Here is a 19,539-nt window from a genome sequence, read left to right on the forward strand (position 1 = left end):
TGGTTGGCATTAGGAAGGGCATCCAGCCCTAGGAACCATGAAAAATCAGGCAATGGAGGCTGGTGCAGCCTCTGGCTTTGCCAGCTCCTGTCAGACCATCCAACCCATGCCAGCATGGAAAACAGATGTTAAATGATGATAATGATATGTGTATATCACTTACTTGAAAAACAAGTGAGGGTTGGTGACAGGAAAAGTGTCGAACTGTAAAAAAAAAAATAACCTACGTTAGATAATACTCTGTCCAAACCCATGCTAGAATAGAAAAACAGACGTTAAACAACCAAACAAAGCAAGTGTGTGTATGTGTGCAGATTTATATATGTGTCAGTATGTGTGTATAATTAAAGCATTTAGTTGATCATACCACCGTTTCTTCCAAGTTACCAGTGCAGCCTTCTGGCTCGCCAGCCCTCAGTCAAACCGTCCAACCCATGCCAGCATGGAAAGCGGACGTTAAACGGCAATGATGATGATGATGATGATGATGATGATGATATTGATTTCTTACACAGAGTAATAAACTTGGGAAACCAATTCTCATATATTAGTTTACTTATTTTAACAGTTCTAGAAGAATGAAAAAGTTGATCCTGGTAGAATTCAAACTTACTATTTAGAAGGGTAAAATGAAATGCTGTGCTCCCATTTTTTGTCAACTGATTGCTCTTAAATAAAAATAGTCTACAGTAGAGGTATTTCATGAAATAGCTATTGATTATATAAAATAAATGAAGGCAGGTGGACATGAAACAAGATGTTCTTTAATTATATGGTCACTTCTATAGCCTATAAACTCACTCTCAAACTCTTTGCTATTTTCAAAGTGCATTAATATTTCTTATAGAAAGAGAGACAAGGCTATTTTTGAAATGTGTGAAAGCTGATGCTTTTTGAGCAATTTTGAATTGCTTCATTGGATTTCCTGAAATCAACACAAAAATGGGGATTGTTTGCTCATATTGATTTAACGTAACCTATAATGTACCATATTTGATTGTGTATTAGATGCAACCACATATTAGGTGTGCCCCAATTTCCACGGCACATATTCAGAGAAAATGTTTTAAGTACATTAAAGCATTTAAACCGGACATATCTGGCCCAAAATATTCTACCTGCTTTGTGATCAAACTGACTAGATCCAGCCTTTCACACCTACCCTACAATGTTGTTCTAAAAATAAGCAATTGTATCATTGAAATCTTGAAACTACAAGACAATGCATGTTTACATCAACAGAGGGTGAATAAATAAGCATTTCATTTGATAAAGTAATCCAAATGCTAAGAGCTTAAACAATCAAATCCAGCTGAAATGTTCTACCTGTTTTATACTGAAACTGGCCACATCTGGCCTTTCCCACTTACTTTACAATGTCATTCTAAAAAGAAACAAACACACTGTTGAAATCTCAAAGCTACAGGATAATACATAATAAATTCAAAACAGTGTGAATAAATAAGCATTACGTTATTTACATTTGACGGATATTTGTCCTCATCTTGTTTGTTGCCAACACATTTTGGCTGAAATACCTTCCAGCTTTCATCAGGTGTCTTGGGAAAATTTCGAAACTGGGTTCTCCTTTCTAAGGTATTTTTCGGTGTTGTTGTTGTTGTTGTCGGCAGCAGCATTATTATTATTATTCAAGTCACTGAGTAATAATAATAATAATGATAATAATAGCAACATTGAAAATACCTTAGGAATGGGGACCCAGGTTCAAAATTTCCCCAAGACACCTGATGAAGGCTGGAGGGTACATCAGCCGAAATGTTGTGTTAACAACAAACAAGATGAGGACAGATATCTGCCAAATGTAAATAATGTACACAATTCCTCATCTCTTAAATATAGAACTGAAATAAGAATTACATTTGATTGAGTAATCTGAACGTTAAAGGGTTAAAGTTTTCTAGCTTTTGGGAGGTTCAACTTTGCATATAGGACCCAGGATGATATTTTGAGACTTTTTTTTTGTTTTGAAAAATGTGTGTCTTATATGCCACCAAATATGATATTGATCCCTGCTCTCTCATTCTCTCTCTCTCTCTCTCTCTCATTCTTCCATTAAATGCCGTCCATCAGACCCAATGAACAGTTCTCAATGTCTGCTTGAGTTTGAAGCATTAAATGTGGTCTGTATAGGTGTGTTTTTCAGCATGTGTGTGTGTGCATATATGCACATGTGTGTGTGTATATAGATTTGTGTGTGTGTGTGTGTTAAGACAGCGAGCTGGCAGAACCATTAGCATGCCGGGCGAAATGCTTAGTGGTGTTTCATCTGTCGCTATGTTCTGAGTTCAAATTCCAGCGGAGTCGACTTTGCCTTTCATCCTTTTGGGGTTAATTAAATAAGTACCAGTTATGCACTGGTGTCGACATAATTGACTTAAACTCTTCCCTAAAATTTGAGGCCTTGTGCTTCCAGTAGAAAGGATATATATGTGTGTGTGTATATGTATCTGTGTCTGAATATGTATATGTTTGTATGCATATGTATGTGTGTGTGTGTGTATGTATGTATATATATATATATATATATATATATATATTTATATATATAGTTTACAATTTAAAGGAAAAATCCAGAGGAATATTACAAGGTAGCTAAATGTTGCTTAAGTGTCCCAGGATTTAAAACATGTTGAAGAATTCAAGGTATAAATGGTTTAAATTTTCTTATATATATATATGGGAAAATTGAATAAGGAGACAAACTCTCAGGATGTATATATATATATATATTATAATACTATTGATTTATACATCTGTTATTTTAACTGCAAAGGAAAGTTATGTTATGGACTAAGTCTTCTATTATGTATTTTAATTTTCATAAAAATGAATGGAATTAAATAAAATAAGTTATTAAAAAGTAAAGGAGTCCTGTTACATAGTGTTTTTTGTCATGTAATTTTTAAGGATAAACACATGTGGCATCTGTTTGTCTCATGTAGAGGCATCTGCTTAACTTTTAGTGAAGTCATCATTATTTAATGTAAACTTTTCCATGCTTGCATGGATCAGAAGGAAATTGTTGAGGCAGATTTTCTATGGCCAGATGTCTGTTTTTGTCACCAACCTTTGCATGTTTCCAAGCAAGGTAATATTTTCCCATGGTTGGACACGTTTTTCATGGAAGATTGGAAACAGACAATTTCTCTTGTATGTCAATGTTGCTTATTTTCAACCTTTATGTCTAGATAGGAATACAAACATACATGTGAATGTGACATGTTTCTTCCAATTTCTGCCTACCAAACTCACTCAAGATTTTTATCAGCCCAGAACTATAGTAGCAGACACTTACCCAAAGTACTATGCAGTGGGACTGAACCTGAGACCACATGGTTGAAAAGCAAACTTCTTAACCACAGAGTATCAGAAATGGCTACAACTGAAAATCAGAACTGAGTGTGTTTTTTTCTTTAGTTTTTCAAAGGTATACATACTTTTCAGCCACAAATTCATTTAAGGTAGAAAGAAAAGACATAGGCCTATACATGATGAATGCCTAATGAGAACCATACAAGACGTGTACAGAGCTGCTGTTAATAAAGCCAGAGAAACCAGTACAGTGATGAATTTAGCCTGCAGGTAGGAGTTCACCAGGACTCAATTTTCAGTCCCCACCTTTTTATCATAATTCTCCTGACCATAACAAAACAGTTTAAGACAAGTTGCCCTTTGGATCTACTGTATGCTAATAACCTTGTTTTTGTAGCTGAATTTGTAGTAGAACTAGAAAAGAAATTCCAAGTGTGCAAGAAAAACCTTGAATCAAAAAGGATCTTGAAGTTTTAGTAAGCAGGAAAACAAACAGGATTCTACTTCCATTGGAGAAATGACCCAGAAAAAGTGTAAGTAGAAATTCCTTATGGTTCATTCAATGCAAACTATGCTTTAAAAAATGGAAGAAAATATCCACTAACTGATTTATTCTTTTGCTTCTGCTGGGTCTTCTTGAAGTGGGGGTAAAATTTCTGCAGTTTTTGCTTGTGGTAACGGTTGATTTTCCTCTGGTTGTGGTTGTTCTGTTTGAGGTGAGGGTACATTTTCTTCTGTTGCTGCTGCTTGTGGAGGTGGCTTAGTTTCTGTGACAGTTGGTTCTGCCAGAGGAGGTGGGGGGATACTTTCTGCTTGAGAAGGTGGGGGGATACTTCCTGCTTGAGAAGGTGAGGGGATACTTCCTGCTTGAGAAGGTGGGGGGATACTTCCTGCTTCTGAAGGTGAGGGGATACTTCCTGCTTGAGAAGGTGGGGGGATACTTCCTGCTTGAGAAGGTGAGGGGATACTTCCTGCTTGAGAAGGTGGGGGGATACTTCCTGCTTGAGAAGGTGAGGGGATACTTCCTGCTTGAGAAGGTGGGGGGATACTTCCTGCTTGAGAAGGTGGGGGGATACTTCCTGCTTGAGAAGGTGGGGGGATACTTCCTGCTTGAGGAGGTTGGGGGATACTTCCTGCTTGAGGAGGTTGGGGGATACTTCCTGCTTGAGGAGGTTGGGGGATACTTCCTGCTTGAGGAGGTTGGGGGATACTTCCTGCTTGAGGAGGTTGGGGGATACTTCCTGCTTGAGGAGGTTGTGGGATACTTCCAACTTGAGGAGGTTGGGGGATACTTCCAACTTGAGGAGCTTGGGGGATACTTCCAACTTGAGGAGCTTGGGGGATACTTCCTCGTGGTTTTGTTGGGTCTGTTGGAACTGATGGTAACTTTGGTTCTGCTTGAGGTGTCGGTTTTGTAGCTCGTTTTGTAAGCTGCAGCTGAACTGCTTTCTTTGGTCTTATCACAGGCAACATGCGTTTCTGCTAAAATAAGAATATTTAAATAATTTATTTACTGATGAATAATTAATACTTCAGTGATGTCATCTGCATAAAAATCAACAAATGACAGTATTAATGTAATCAATATAGAGATCATGAAAATGTTTATTGGAAATAATTAGACAGTGAGTAAAATAAGCAAATCTGGTCATTGACCAGTTTTGTTGTTTTTTTTTAGCAAGTAATGGAGACAACTTCCACACTTTTGGTAGTATTTGACCTTCCTCATTGTTAATACATCTATTCTCATCATGAGTGATTCATCATCATCATCATCATCGTTTAACGTCCGTTTTCCGCGCTAGCACGGGTTGGACGGTTCGACCGGGGTCTGGGAAGCCAGGAGGCTGCACCAGGCTCCAGTCTGATCTGGCAGTGTTTCTACAGCTGGATGCCCTTCCTAACGCCAACCACTCTGCGAGTGTAGTGGGTGCTTTTAACGTGCCACCTGCACAGGTGCCAGGGGGGGGGGTCTGGCATCGGCCACGATCGGTTGGTGCTTATAACGTGCCACCGACACGGAAGCCAGCCAAGGCGGTGCTGGCATCGGCCACATTCGGATAGTGCTTTTTATGTGTCACCGGCACGGAAGCCAGCCAAGGTGGTGCTGGCATCGGCCACGTTCAGATGTAAAAAAAAAAGCCGAAGAAAACCGAAAAAGAACTGTTAAATAAATCAGTGATAAATCATCGTTATCGTCATCGTTTAACATCCGCTTTCCATGCTGGCATGGGTTGGACTGTTTGACTGAGGACTGGCAAACCAGAAGGCTGCACCAGACTCCAATCTAATCTGGCAGAGTTTCTACAGCTGGATGCCCTTCCTAATGCCAACCGCTCCGAGAGTGTAGTGGGTGCTTTTATGTGCCATCGGCACGAGGGCCAGTCAGGCGGTACTGGCAACAGTCACGCTCAAATGGTGTTTTTATATGCCACATGCACGGGAGCCAGTCCAGCGGCACTGGCAATGACCTCGCTCGAATGTTTTTTCACGTGCCACTAGCACAAGTGCCAGTAAGGCGACGCAGGTAACAATCACGCTTGAATGATGCTTTTTATGTGCCACCAGCATGGATGCCAGTTTGTTGCTCTGGCAATGATCACGCACGGATGGTGCTCTTATCGCTCCACTAGCACAGATGCCAGTCATTGAATTTGATATCGATTTCACTTGCCTCAACAGGTCTTCACAAGCAGAGTGGGTCTGGGGAGAATAGGTTTCTTTCTGAGACCCCAAATTGTACCCCTAACTTACCAAAATAACTCCTCCGGATAGTTTTTGAATACTCATAATATTATTTCATGGTTGGAATATGTAGGGTAAAATTTAATAACATATGGTCAGTAAATAATAAAAAAAAATAGCTGAAAAATATAACAAGCAGAATCTGTGACTGACTGCTGACCAGTGTTATCACAGCTCAATTTCTATAAGCATAACATAATTCACAATTGATTGTACCATGTTGTCCTGGATCAGTGGTGAATGAATCAGTGATAAATGAGGATAGATGTAATATGGTGACAACTGTTAAGTTAGAATGAACAGAGTTATCTCCCACACTTTGCTAACAGTTGATAGTTGAAGTAAAATTCAATCTAAGATTATCTGGATCTTTTCGGTTTGAACGGCAGTTTTTCTAGCGGTGTCATATGAAATTGTCACCCATAATTATGACCCTAGTATCGATCTATTGCATTTCAATCTGTTTTAGGGTTAGGGTTAGAGGTAGGGAGAAGGGTGTCTTTTTTTCTTCACAAATGTAAATAAACCCAATCGGTTTCTTAAATGAGGAACATATTCATACAGCACAGAATGTTTTTTTACCTCAATAGATGTCAGTGATTGGTTGAAATTGCAGAAATTGAAGAAAAAAAACAACAAATATCTTACAAACTATAGAATTTTCTCAATAAAGCCAAGAGAAAAAGATGTTTTATAAACACATTCTACCAGTATACAAAGTTTAAAATTTTTTAGTTACCTAGAAATTGTTAAAAATTGCCATTCAAACCGAAAAGATCCAATCTAAGGGCATTGTTAATAAGAAGAAATGTTTCCATTAGTTTTAATCTAAACTTCTATGATCGAAGTCAATGATTCCTAATCTTTTTTGCATCTTGGACTAGTTTCAAGTAAAACAATTTTTCTACTTGCATAACAACACAAAGCTGGCAGAATCGGTAGCACACCGGGTGAAATGCTTAGCAGTATTTTGTCAGCCGTTAGGTTCTGAGTTCAAATTCTGCCGAGGCCAATTTTGCCTTTCATCCTTTTGAGGTCAATTAAATAAGTACCCGTTATGCACTGGGGTTGATGTAATCGACTTAATCCCTTTTGTCTGTCCTTGTTTGTCCCTTCTATGTTTAGCCCCCTGTGGGCAATAAAGACATAGATATATAATTTAATCATTGTATATATAATGCATATATAACGCAAAAACACCTGTAGACTGTGTTCTTGCATTCACAAGAACTTTATTGATTATGTAATTCTAAAGAATTTTGGCAACACTTTCATTGCCTTTGTTTAGCTCCAGGCCAGTCTTGGAGGAGCAAATTTATGATCAAAGATTTTATAGCACAGTGGTGTAACTTGTGTATGATTCCTTGTTGGCAACGGCGTTTCAGACATTCTATCCATGACCTTTCAGACAACAATCCAGAGAGGTAGTTTGTGAAAATGGAGCAATCACCATGTAGTGTGTGTGTGTGTGTGTGTGTGTGTGTGTAGGTAGGTATATATGTATGTTTGAGTGCATGTGTGTGTAGGTATATATGTATGTTTGAGTGCATGTGTGTGTGTGTGTAGGTAGGTATATATGTATGTTTGAGTGCATGTGTGTGTGTGTGTGTGTGTGTGTGTGTGTAGGTAGGTATATATGTATGTTTGAGTGCATGTGTGGTGTGTGTGTGTGTAGGTAGGTATATATGTATGTTTGAATGCATGTGTGTGTGTGTGTAGGTAGGTATATATGTATGTTTGAGTGCATGTGTGTGTGTGTGTGTGTGTAGGTAGGTATATATGTATGTTTGAGTGCATGTGTGTGTGTGTGTGTTACTATCTCCTGGCTTTGACTTCATGTGATAGTTGTACACAAATGTCACCAGCATGCAAGCAGTGCCCTTCAATTCCAATTGGTCATGGGGAAGCATTAGCTTACTCGGAAACAGATGAGGGTAGGTGACAGGAAAGGCACCTGGCCGTATAAAATTTGCCTCAACAAATTCCGTCTGACCCACACAAGCATGGAAAAGGATGATGATGAAAAATTATAACTGGAGGGTAACTTGCAAAACCTAATAATATATTTACCAGTAATTTTTTCCGTTCTTTGCATAAATAATCATACTGTGACTTTTGTTCACTTATGTGTTTCCATAAGATAATGTTATCGAACACAATTTCTTGAAGTTTTTTTTCTCGACTTCTTTGTCCACCAGTACTAAAAAAAATAAAACAACGCAAGACTTAGGTATCACTGTGGACTTCATGTAAATAGAGCAACGATAGGGTCAGCCTTTGTAAGGGCTTTCATTGCCAAACTGTATCTTTAAGACAAGTGTGAAGGTGCATGACTTAGTGATGCTGTTTTATATTTTTGGGATGAGGAATTATGTACATTAATTACAATGGACAGATAGGTATCCTCATCTTTTTATCACAACATTTTGGCTGATGTACTCTCCAGCCTTCATCAGGTGTTCTAGTGGAATTTCAAACCCAACCCTTTATTTGACTGATGGAATACTCTGTTCTCATTCCTAAGGTATTCTTTTTTTGATGATGTTATTTTTTCTGTTGATATTATTTCCCAAGCCCCTGCCTGGGATTGAACCAAGAATCCGAGGGTTAGTAGCCTGCACTCAGGACATATAGCATAGTGGATAAGAGTGCAGGCTACTAACCCTTGGGTTCTGAGTTCAATCCCTGGAGGATATATCAGCTGAAACGTCGTGTTCACAACAAACAAGATGAGGACAAATATCTGTCAAATGTAAATAATGTAAATAATGTATAACCAACTCTTGTTACATTGTTTATTGTTATACTGTTATATTTGATACTGTAATATATTGTTACACATGACACCCTATTGCAGACTACCTCGTTGACAAATGACAGTGACCTTCTCTTCGTGGCAGGTGATTTCAATGGACATGTTGGACGGCATGTCGGGGGCTTCCATGGCGTTCATGGAGGCTACGGTTTTGGCTCTCGTAATGAGGAGGGAACCAGGCTGCTGGAGTTCTGCGATGCAAATGACCTTATGGTCTGCAATACCAACTTCAGGAAACCCACCTCTCACCTAGTCACCTACCGTTCTGGCAGACACACTAGCCAGATTGACTACATCCTTGCCAGAAAAAGGGAAAGAGGGCTGCTTATAAATGCCAAAACCTTTCCAGGCGAAGAATGTACTCCTCAACATAGATTAGTAGTTAGCGACTTCAGGATCAGAGCTAAATGGTTGCCCAGAAGAAGACCTGCTTGGAGGAGAAGGGTCTGGAAGCTTAAAGATCCTGCAAATGGACAGAGATTTAGAGACATACTACTCGAAGCCTTTGACGAAATAGAAGGGGATATAGCTTCACTTAATGTGGAAAGCAACTGGAGATTTCTACGGGACAATCTGCTGACAGCGACTGACCAGATCTGTGGATGGAACAAAGTACCATCTCGACCCAGAGTAACATGGTGGTGGAACACTGTGGTTGACAGGGCTATTAGACAAAAGAGACAGGCTTGGAAGGACTGGAAGAACGGTGGTAGCAGGGAATTGTATCAGACAGCCAGAAGGGAAGCTAGGAGACAGGTTTATTTAGCCAGAGGGGAAGCGGATAAGAAAGAATTTGCCAATCTTCTGAGCCGTGAGGATGAAAGACTTGAGGTATTTCGTGTTGCAAGACAGTGTGTAAGAGAGAATCGTGATGTGGTAGGAGAGAAGTGTGTTCGCATGGATGATGGTTCACTTGCGCTAAATGAGGATGCAAAGAGAGAGGTTTGGAGATGCCACTATGAAAGGTTGCTGAATAAAGAAAATGAATGGGATAAAGAGAGTCTGCCGAATGTTGACCCAACAGAGGAACCAGCTATCCGAGTTGATAGTTCTGTGGTAGCTAAGGCAATTAGAAGCATGAAGACAGGGAAAGCCCCAGGCCCATCAGGTATCACTGCAGAGATGCTCAAAATATCTGGTAGTGTCGGCTATAACCTAGTCACCCGTATAGTCAACCAGGTGATACACGAAGGAGTCATACCCAATGACTGGTGCAGCAGCATACTAGTCAACTGCTACAAAGGTAAAGGTGATGCCCTAGATACAAATAATTACAGAGGTATCAAGCTGTTGGATCAAGTAATGAAGGTTACGGAGAGGGTCATAGCCCAACTAATTAGAGAGAGAGTTAGTTTAGATGAGATGCAGTTTGGGTTCGTGCCAGGGAAAAGTACCACTGATGCTATATTCCTGGTAAGGCAGCTGCAGGAGAAATACCTAGCCAAGATAAGCCCCTGTACCTGGCTTTCGTTGACATGGAGAAAGCTTTTGATAGGGTCCCCCGATCCCTTATCTGGTGGTCAATGAGGAAACTAGGGATAGATGAATGGCTGGTGAGGACTGTGCAAGCCATGTACAGAGATGCCGTAAGTAAGGTTAGGGTTGGCAACATGTACACAGAAGAATTCAAAGTAGAGGTTGGGGTCCACCAGGGTTCAGTACTCAGCCCCCTCCTATTTATCATAGTCCTCCAGGCAATTACGGAGGAATTCAAGACAGGTTGTCCCTGGGAGCTCCTCTACGCTGACGACCTTGCTCTTATCGCTGAGTCACTATCAGAACTGGAGGAGAAGTTCCAGGTGTGGAAGGAGGTTTTAGAATCGAGGGGCCTTAGAGTCAACCTAGCTAAAACCAAAGTACTAATAAGTAGGAAGGTAGACAATCCACAAATGTCTTCAGGAAGATGGCCCTGCTCGATCTGTAGAAAAGGTGTAGGTAGAAACTCTATAAGATGTACCCAGTGTAAGCTATGGACACATAAGAGGTGCAGCAATGTCAAAGGTAGGCTAACTGGGAAGATAGTTTTTGTATGTGGTAGATGCTCGGGAGCATTAACCTCCGAAAATCTGCAGAAAACAACTTCCGTCACTTTCCAGGGGGAAAAACTAGAAGTAGTTGATAGCTTCCGTTATCTAGGTGACCAAGTCAGTAGTGGGGGTGGGTGCGCTGAAAGTGTAACTGCTAGAGTAAGAATAGCCTGGGCAAAGTTTAGGGAGCTCTTACCTCTGCTAGTGACTAAAGGCCTCTCGCTCAGAGTAAAAGGCAGACTGTATGATGCGTGTGTATGAACAGCCATGCTACATGGCAGTGAAACATGGGCCGTGACTGCTGAGGACATGCGTAAGCTCGTGAGGAATGAAGCCAGTATGCTCCAATGGATATGTAATGTCAGTGTACATACTCGACAGAGCGTTAGCACCTTGAGAGAAATGTTGTACCTAAGAAGCATCAGTTGTGGTGTGCAAGAGAGACGATTGCGCTGGTATGGTCATGTGGCGAGAATGGATGAAGATAGGTGTGTGAGAAAGTGCCAATCCCTAGCAGTTGAGGGAACCCGTGGAAGAGGTAGACCCAGGAAAACCTGGGATGAGGTGGTGAAGCACGACCTTCGAACTTTAGGCCTTACTGAGGAAATGACCAGCGACCGAGACCTTTGGAAATATTCTGTACGTGAGAAGACCAGGCAGGACAAGTGAACCCAGCCCACTTATGAATGCCTTTCCTCCCTTGGACACAAAGACCTGTTGAGGCAAGCGAAGTCGATATAGAATCTCATCCGACGACAGGCACCCATGCCAACCCCCTTTGCTTGCGAAATCATGTTGGGGCAAGCGAAACCGAATTGAACCAGCCAGGATCCCTGGTCTGGTGGTACGTAAAAAGCACTATCCGACTCGTGGCCGATGCCAGCGCCGCCTCCACTGGCTTCCGTGCCGGTGGCACGTAAAATACTCCAATCCGACCATACGACAGGCACCCATGCCAACCCCCTTTGCTTGTGAACACATGTTGGGGCAAGTGAAATCGAAATCGAATTGAACCAGCCAGGATCCCTGGTCTGGTGGTATGTAAAAAGCACTATCCGACTCGTGGCCGATGCCAGCACCGCCTCGACTGGCTTCCGTGCCGGTGGCACATAAAATACACCAATCCGACCGTGGCCGTTGCCAGCCTCGCCTGGCACCTGTGCAGGTGGCACGTAAAAAGCACCCACTACACTCACGGAGTGGTTGGCGTTAGGAAGGGCATCCAGCTGTAGAAACATTGCCAGATAAGACTGGAGCCTGGTGCAGCCTTCTGGCTTCCCAGATCCCCGGTCGAACCGTCCAACCCATGCTAGCATGGAGAACGGACGTTAAACGATGATGATGATGATATATTGTCACTAACAATACTCTTTTACTCTTTTACTTGTTTCAGTCATTTGACTGCAGCCATGCTGGAGCACCACCTTTTAATCGAGCAACTCGACCCCGGGACTTATTCTTTTGTAAGCCCAGTACTTATTCTATCGGTCTCTTTTGCCAAACCGCTAAGTTACGAGGACATAAACACGCCAGCATCGGTTGTCAAGCAATGCTAGGGGGACAAACACAGACACACAAACACACACACATACATATATATATATATATACGACGGGCTTATTTCAGTTTCCGTCTACCAAATCCACTCACAAAGCTTTGGTCGGCCCGAGGCTATAGTAGAAGACACTTGCCCAAGGTGCCACGCAGTGGGACTGAACCCGGAACCATGTGGTTGGTAAACAAGCTACTTACCACACAGCCAAGAACAATTATTATTATTATTATTATTATTATTGAGTGAGAGAGCAGTTCATGCCATCAAAGTGACACTGGGGTAAAATATACGAAGCCCAATATACCCATCATGACTACCCGTCTGATAAAGGTACACCAGGCACATGCATCACAACCATATGTGCGCGACATGGTGATCTCATATCAAGATAAACAGCACATGACCTTGCAGGTGGGGCCCAGTTAGAATTTTCTTCAGGTTGAGTAGCCCATCCCGCTCAAACATTATTATTATTATTATTATTATTATTATTATTATTATTATTATTATTATTATTACTATTATTGAAGTGTTAACAATAACTGACCATTGTTTCCACCTATTCCAGTCGGATTTCCAGCAGTCTACTTCAGCTTTCTTGTTGGCCAATGTGTCTGAAAGTTGGCGGTTAGCTTTTTCGATTGCTAAGTAATGTTGTCCTTCTCTCTAGAAATAACAAATTTATGCAAATTATTAGAATCTAACATAAATATTTTTTGTTTTCAATACATGCGTCATTTTATAAAATTTAATGCAGTCTTTTTATATTTGAATATTCATTTTTTTTTTCTTCCATACAGGCATAGGTTCAGGAGCTCCCACTTTGCAACCACATGGTTTTGGTTTCAGTCTCATGGCATGGCATCTTGTGCAAGGGTCTTCTGCTATAGCCCTGGACTGACCACTGTTTTGTGAGTAAAAGGAAACTATGTGGAAGCCTATCATGTATGTGTATATCTTATTGTGTTTGTTATTTCTTTATTGCCCACAAGGGGCTAAACACAGAGGGGACAAACAAGGACAGACGAAGGATTTAAGTTGATGATATCGACCTCAGTGCGTAAGTGGTACTTAATTAAAGAGGATATTAGGGGATTGCTCCAGGTGAAACCACTGCTCTCTGCATCAAGAGGTTACAGTTCCAGTAATTAGAGTGTTGCGGGAAAGGACTGAAGGAGACATTCTTCAAGTCAAGCCAACAAGCAAGAAACCTAGGAGGAGACTAAGAATGAGATGGTTGAATAATATCCATAATCTCAGTTGGCCATGCTTGGGAACCCAGCCAGAAAGAGTAATGACAGAACCCTTTCAAGGACTCTACCCCCAATGACCCCCCACCCCCAAATATAATGGGCCGAGGAAATGAATGAAAGGAAGTCAGTAAATAACTATACTGATTATGAGAATATGATTAAACCTCAAATACCTTTAATACATCCAACTTGAATGCCAGATTCCGATGAGGATTGGGGGTTTTGTTGTCAATTTTTGCTTTGGCTATACAAAATAAACAAAAACGTTTTTATAAAATGAAAACTGAAGTTTATTTATCAGGCTATCAATAGTATTCTTGTTACAAATATATCCTTGTTGGAATGTCTGCATCTTTGTATGTTTGAAATTAAAATAAGGTTTGAAGCTAAAGAATCAGAACTTATATTTTTACTGAAACAAAAGATTTACATTAACCAAGGGGAGTAACTGCACTGCATTGAGATTATATTATACAATATCGAGGTTACATTACCCAACATTGAGGTTATATTGTCCATCTACATTTCTTTGTTTGTATTCCTTTCTGGTCCTTATTGTTCCTTGGCCTTAGTGAACAGTGAAATGATACTTTGATAATCCAAGAAACAAAAAGCTAAATTAACCCCCAACCACTCCGAGAGTCTAGTGGGTGCTTTTTACATGCTACCAGCACGGGAGCCAGTCAGGCGGCACTGGCATTGGCCACATTTGGATGGAACTTTTTACATGCTACTGGTACAGGAGCCAGTGGGGGGGTGGTATTGACCATGTTTGGATGGTGCTTTTTATGTATCACTGGCACGGGGAGCCAGTCAAGCGGTACTGGCAACGACCCACACATTCGTGGTGCTTATTGTGTGCCACCAGCACGGGGAGCCAGTCAGGTGGCACTGGCATCATCCACAACTACAATTTCCATTTGATTTTTGATTTTGATTCTCTATTTATATATGTTTCATATTTGTTTTATAAGCTTTTTATGAAGGACGAAGGGCAAAAGTCAACCCTTATAGAATTTGAATTTAAAATGTAGAAGGATGAAACTGGATGCTGTGTAACGTTTAGTTGTATGCTTTGCTTTTGCTTTCCTTCTTCCTCCATTTAGGTGTTAGAAATATTAAGCATATTGAAGTTTTCTAACCAAAATGGAAAAAAAAAAACCCCATGATTCTGAATTGTAAATGTACCTCTGTTGCCAATGAGGAAACCCCTACATATTTACTCAACCTGCTAAAAACAGTGAAAAATCTTACTCAAGTCACATTCCATTGCCTAAAGAAAAATAATGACATTGGGTGATGTAGACATGCGTATGCAAAAAGACAAGATGGTCAAAGCCAGAATGCTTTTGATCATAGGCCTGCTTAACCAGAGCTGACCGGGATACAAAGGACTGGATGTATCCTGTCTCTCTCTTCTATCTTTTCTCTTGTCAACAAAAATATTTCTCCAGCATTCACTATTTTACCCTCGTTCTGCTCTAACGACCCTCCATGTTTGTTTTCATTCGTTTTTTTTTTGTATATCTTCACTGTCCTGTTTTTGTTCCCCCAACTTTGACCCTCCATAAATCCCTAGTTTTATTTTGGTGCTTATGGGAGCAACTGTCTTTGAAAACTCATATTGTTGTTCAATGCTCAAAATGAAGAGTAGACAACTGATGAAGTGTCGTTCTTTTTATTACTTGACCTGTTTTCCATTTGTTTCTCTCATTGTTTGCATATCGAACTCATTTGTTTTCGTATTTCATGTTGTTTACTGTTGGTGACGTCCTGTACCCATATATGCATGTGTGTATATATATATATATATATATATATATAAATTAGAAGAAAAAAACACCTTTTATCAATTCAAAATGAAAAATTAAATTACACCATCTAGAAAATTACATATAATAGAAAGATATTTAATTTAGTATTTCTAAAATGAATTTTTCCCTGTAAGTTTGCAATAATATTCCCTCATATTATTATTATTATTATTATTATTATATATATATATATATATATATATATATATAATATATATATATATATATATATAATATATATATATATACTCTTTTACTTGTTTCAGTCATTTGACTGCGGCCATGCTGGAGCACCGCCTTTAATCGAGCAACTCGACCCCGGGACTTATTCTTTTGTAAGCCCAGTACTTATTCTATCGGTCTCTTTTGCCGAACCGCTAAGTAACAGGGACATAAACACACCAGCATCGGTTCTCAAGCAATGCTAGGGGGACAAGCACAGACACACAAACACACACACACACATATATATATATATACATACATATATATATATATATATATCATCATCATCATCATCATCATCATCGTCTAACGTCCGTTTTCCGCGCTAGCACGGGTTGGACGGTTTGACCGGGGTCTGGGAAGCCAGGGGCTGCTCCAGGCTCCAGTCTGATCTGGCAGAGTTTCTACGGCTGGATGCCCTTCCTAACGCCAACCACTCCGCGAGTGGAGTGGGTGCTTTTTACGTGCCACCTGCACTGGTGCCAGGGTGGGTCTGGCATCGATCACGATCGGTTCGAGCTTTTAACGTGCAAGCAGCACGGAAGCCAGCCAAGGCGGCGCTGGCATCGGTCACGTTCGGATGGTGCTTTTTGGGGGTGCAGGTAATATAGGGAAGCACCAGTGGGGAGGGTTGGGGTGAGGAACGATGACAGCTAGGGTTGATGCAGGTTCGTAGGAAATAAAACGTAGGACTCCACGAGTGGGGGAGGGGACTGGAAGGAGATAGCCGGTTGAGGCAGTGACAGATTCAAAAACAGGAGGAAACGTAGGATAGGTGGGGGGGGGATGAGCTGCGGCGCTAGCTGCTTGTCTTGGTGGGGGGGTAACACAGTGAAAGCATGTGGGGAGGAGGGGTAGGAGGGAGAGACACACATAATGGTGGTGAGGGAGGGCATATCCGGTGTAGATGGTGTGAACAGTGAGAACAGTGTTCACCGGTATTGGTGGTGGGGGTGGGAAGGGCGGGCGCACCGCGAATGGTGAAGATCGAATTAAAGGATTGAAGGTACTTTAGAGAAACGGGCGGGAATGGCGATGTTTTTAGGGTGGCATAGAGAAAGAAAAAGGAAAGCAAAGCAGATTGGTGGTTATAAGTTCAAAACATTTAAACGGTAGACAAATGTATGTATGTATGTATGAAAAAGAAAGGACAAATCTTCTTAGCTTGCTAATAGACATCGCTGTGAGTCGGAGAAGAAATGATAGTGAATGGTGAAGATCGAATTAAAGGATTGAAGGTACTTTAGAGAAACAGGCGGGAATGGCGATGTTTTTATGGTGGCATATATATATATATATACACATATATGTGCATATATAATATATATTATTTATATTATTATTTGATTGAACACCACGCATCCATTTCCAAGTATATATATATATATATATATATATATATTACTATTGGGTATAGTTTTTACTTATATAAAGAGTACCACCACCATCACCACCACCATCGTCATCACTCTCTGGACATTACAGTCTTGTGTCCTAAGACTCATAGTTACCTGGTTTCCATGGCTTATAAGTGACCAAGATCACAGAATTCCCCTTGAATGTCCATCTCAGAATTACTTATTTACAGCTGAGTGGACTGGACCAATGTGAAATGAAGAACACAAAGTTCTGTCTGGTCCAGAAATAAAAGCCATGATTTAGCATTTGTTAGGGAAACATCTCAACCACGAAGTCTGTATTCTAAAATATCAAGAGAAAAACTGCTTTTAGTCCCAGTTATTAAACAAACTATCAGCTTTCTCATAGGAAATCTCTCTATATATAAAGCTGAAGTTGTCTGTGTATGGCAGGTTTGGTAGCCTTCAACTAACACTATCTCCTCCGAGACCCTGCAGCGTAAATTGACCAAAATTGAGAGTATGATAGAAGAAGGCTTGCTCTTCCTTCCATAGAAGAAAAAATTCAAATCGAACCATGTTAACACCAAAAATTATTTACATCAAAAAGGTGCTTTTTTCTATGAAAATCCCTATTTTTTACGATTTTTTGACTGCTGTGTCGCCATTTTTCAGTGTATTCCAATCAGAAAAATGTTCTCTTAAAGAGAATAATAAGCTACATAATGCAAAATTTTTACTTTTCAAAAATTCCAATTCTAAAGAGTCAAAACAAACCCGAGCAACGCAGGGCAATACTGCTAGTATAGGATAAAGTTTACCTTTCAGCACAAAATTTCGATGAATGGCATACATTTCTTTATAATATTTGGTTTCAGTGTAATTTTGTTGTCCAAATGCTACTCTCTGGAATGGCGGTAAAAAAACAGGTTGCTTAACTGCTTTTGACAAACTTAAGTGCCGTGCCATTATCGAAAACACTACTTTGTTTTAGTCTCATCAAAATAATAGCTTGAAGTAATAAGACCTGATAATACTAAGTCTTATTTCTGAGACTTGTTTTCATCTACACAAAAAGTTATGACAAATAATTTTCTGATGGCAAAAGACATGATGTCATAAACACAGATGACATCATAACAATGTCATAATGATGGCCCAAGAAAGAATTTCACTTGAATCTCACAGCAAAAGTATAACAAGGAAAATAAAGTCATTATTCAGATAAAATTTATAACTCTTTACTCTCTTTTACTGGTTTCAGTCATTTGACTGCGGCCATGTTGGAGCACGGCCTTTAGTCGAGCAAATCGATCCCAGGACTTATTCTTTGTAAGCCCAGTACCTATTCTATCGGTCTCTTTTGCCGAACAGCTAAGTGACGGGGATGTAAACACACCAGCATCGGTTGTCAAGCAATGCTAGGGGGACAAACACAGACACACAAACGCACACACACATAAATACACATATATATACAGATATACGACAGGCTTCTTTCAGTTTCCATCTACCAAATCCACTCACAAGGCATTGGTCAGCCCGGGGCTATAGCAGAAGACACTTGCCCAAGATGCCACGCAGTGGGACTGAACCCAGAACCATATGGCTGGTTAGCAAGCTACTTACCACACAGCCACTCCTGCGCTTAAAAGGTATTTTTTTTTTTACTTGTCTCTGAGATCCCAACATTACCCGTTAATGGGACGCCGGTCTGTTGTAGAGTTCAAGGACAAGAATTTTAGAGGGGAGGGGGCAAGCCAATTACATCTGGTACAGTGATACCTCACAGTATGAGTTTAATTCTTTCCATGACTGAGCTCATCTTACGATTTACTCATTTTGCAAATCAATTTTTTCCATTGAAATTAACTAAAATATAATTAATCCATTCCAGCCCCTAAAAACCACTCAAAAATAATTTTTTATAGGTTTTAAAACAGAAAAGGTGTAGTTACAAGTAAAATGACAATTATAATAAAGTAAATGGCGGTGCCCCAGCATGGCCACAGCTCGTGAGCTGAAACTAGATAGAATTTTAAAAAATTTTTTAAATAATAAGAGAATGCAAAAGAAATATGTAAACTGGTTTTATTATTTGAATTGCCTCAAACATGGGACAATATGTGTTTGTATTGCAAATTTCCGCTTGCACTTCCAGACAAAAATTCGCACATACAATGGGACACACGTACTGCGAGGGTCTACTGTACTTTATATTATCAACCAGAAAGGGGTGAAAACCTAAGTTGACTTTGGTGAGATTCGAAATTCAGATCATAAAGAACCATAAGAAATACTGTTAAGCATTTTGCCCTTTTTTTCTTTTCGTTTTGCTTTTGTGTCTTTTTAAAGAGGATGAAATGAAGTTTAAGATCATTTTCAAATATTCGTGACCATAGGCGCAGGAGTGG

At 40.2% G+C, this 19,539-nt stretch overlaps 1 protein-coding gene across 2 annotated transcripts; it reads right to left on the reverse strand.

Moving 5' to 3' along the window:
- Positions 1-188: 188 nt before the first annotated feature.
- On the reverse strand, positions 189-18,239 carry LOC115214508 (arp2/3 complex-activating protein rickA-like). 2 transcript variants are annotated; one of them, XM_036505069.1, is made up of 7 exons: positions 17,947-18,239; positions 13,902-13,972; positions 13,023-13,141; positions 8,149-8,278; positions 4,690-4,815; positions 3,939-4,176; positions 189-204 (listed from the first exon to the last, which is right to left on the reverse strand). In XM_036505069.1, the coding sequence occupies exons 1-6, from the start codon at positions 18,092-18,094 to the stop codon at positions 3,943-3,945; spliced, it is 828 nt and encodes a 275-aa protein (XP_036360962.1). In that variant the 5' UTR covers positions 18,095-18,239; the 3' UTR covers positions 189-204; positions 3,939-3,942. The 2 variants fall into 2 exon arrangements, with proteins under 2 accessions (XP_036360962.1, XP_036360961.1); XM_036505068.1 differs by lacking the exon at positions 189-204 and having other exon boundaries at positions 3,451-4,176; positions 17,947-18,238.
- Positions 18,240-19,539: the final 1,300 nt, after the last annotated feature.

This window comes from Octopus sinensis, linkage group LG7 (genome assembly GCF_006345805.1).
Source record: "Octopus sinensis linkage group LG7, ASM634580v1, whole genome shotgun sequence".
NCBI lineage: Eukaryota > Metazoa > Mollusca > Cephalopoda > Octopoda > Octopodidae > Octopus > Octopus sinensis.

What these genes read in the sequence shown, in the direction of transcription:
- LOC115214508 (XM_036505069.1), bottom strand. Translation starts at nt 18,094, where the DNA reads ATGGCACGGCACTTAAGTTTGTCAAAAGCAGTTAAGCAACCTGTTTTT. An exon ending in TGGAATAGGTGGAAACAATG is followed by an intron (nt 8,279 to 13,022) that starts GTCAGTTATTGT and finishes TATTTTTTTTAG; the next exon opens with TACTGGTGGACAAAGAAGTC. An exon ending in AAGAACGGAAAAAATTACTG is followed by an intron (nt 4,816 to 8,148) that starts GTAAATATATTA and finishes TTCTTATTTTAG; the next exon opens with CAGAAACGCATGTTGCCTGT.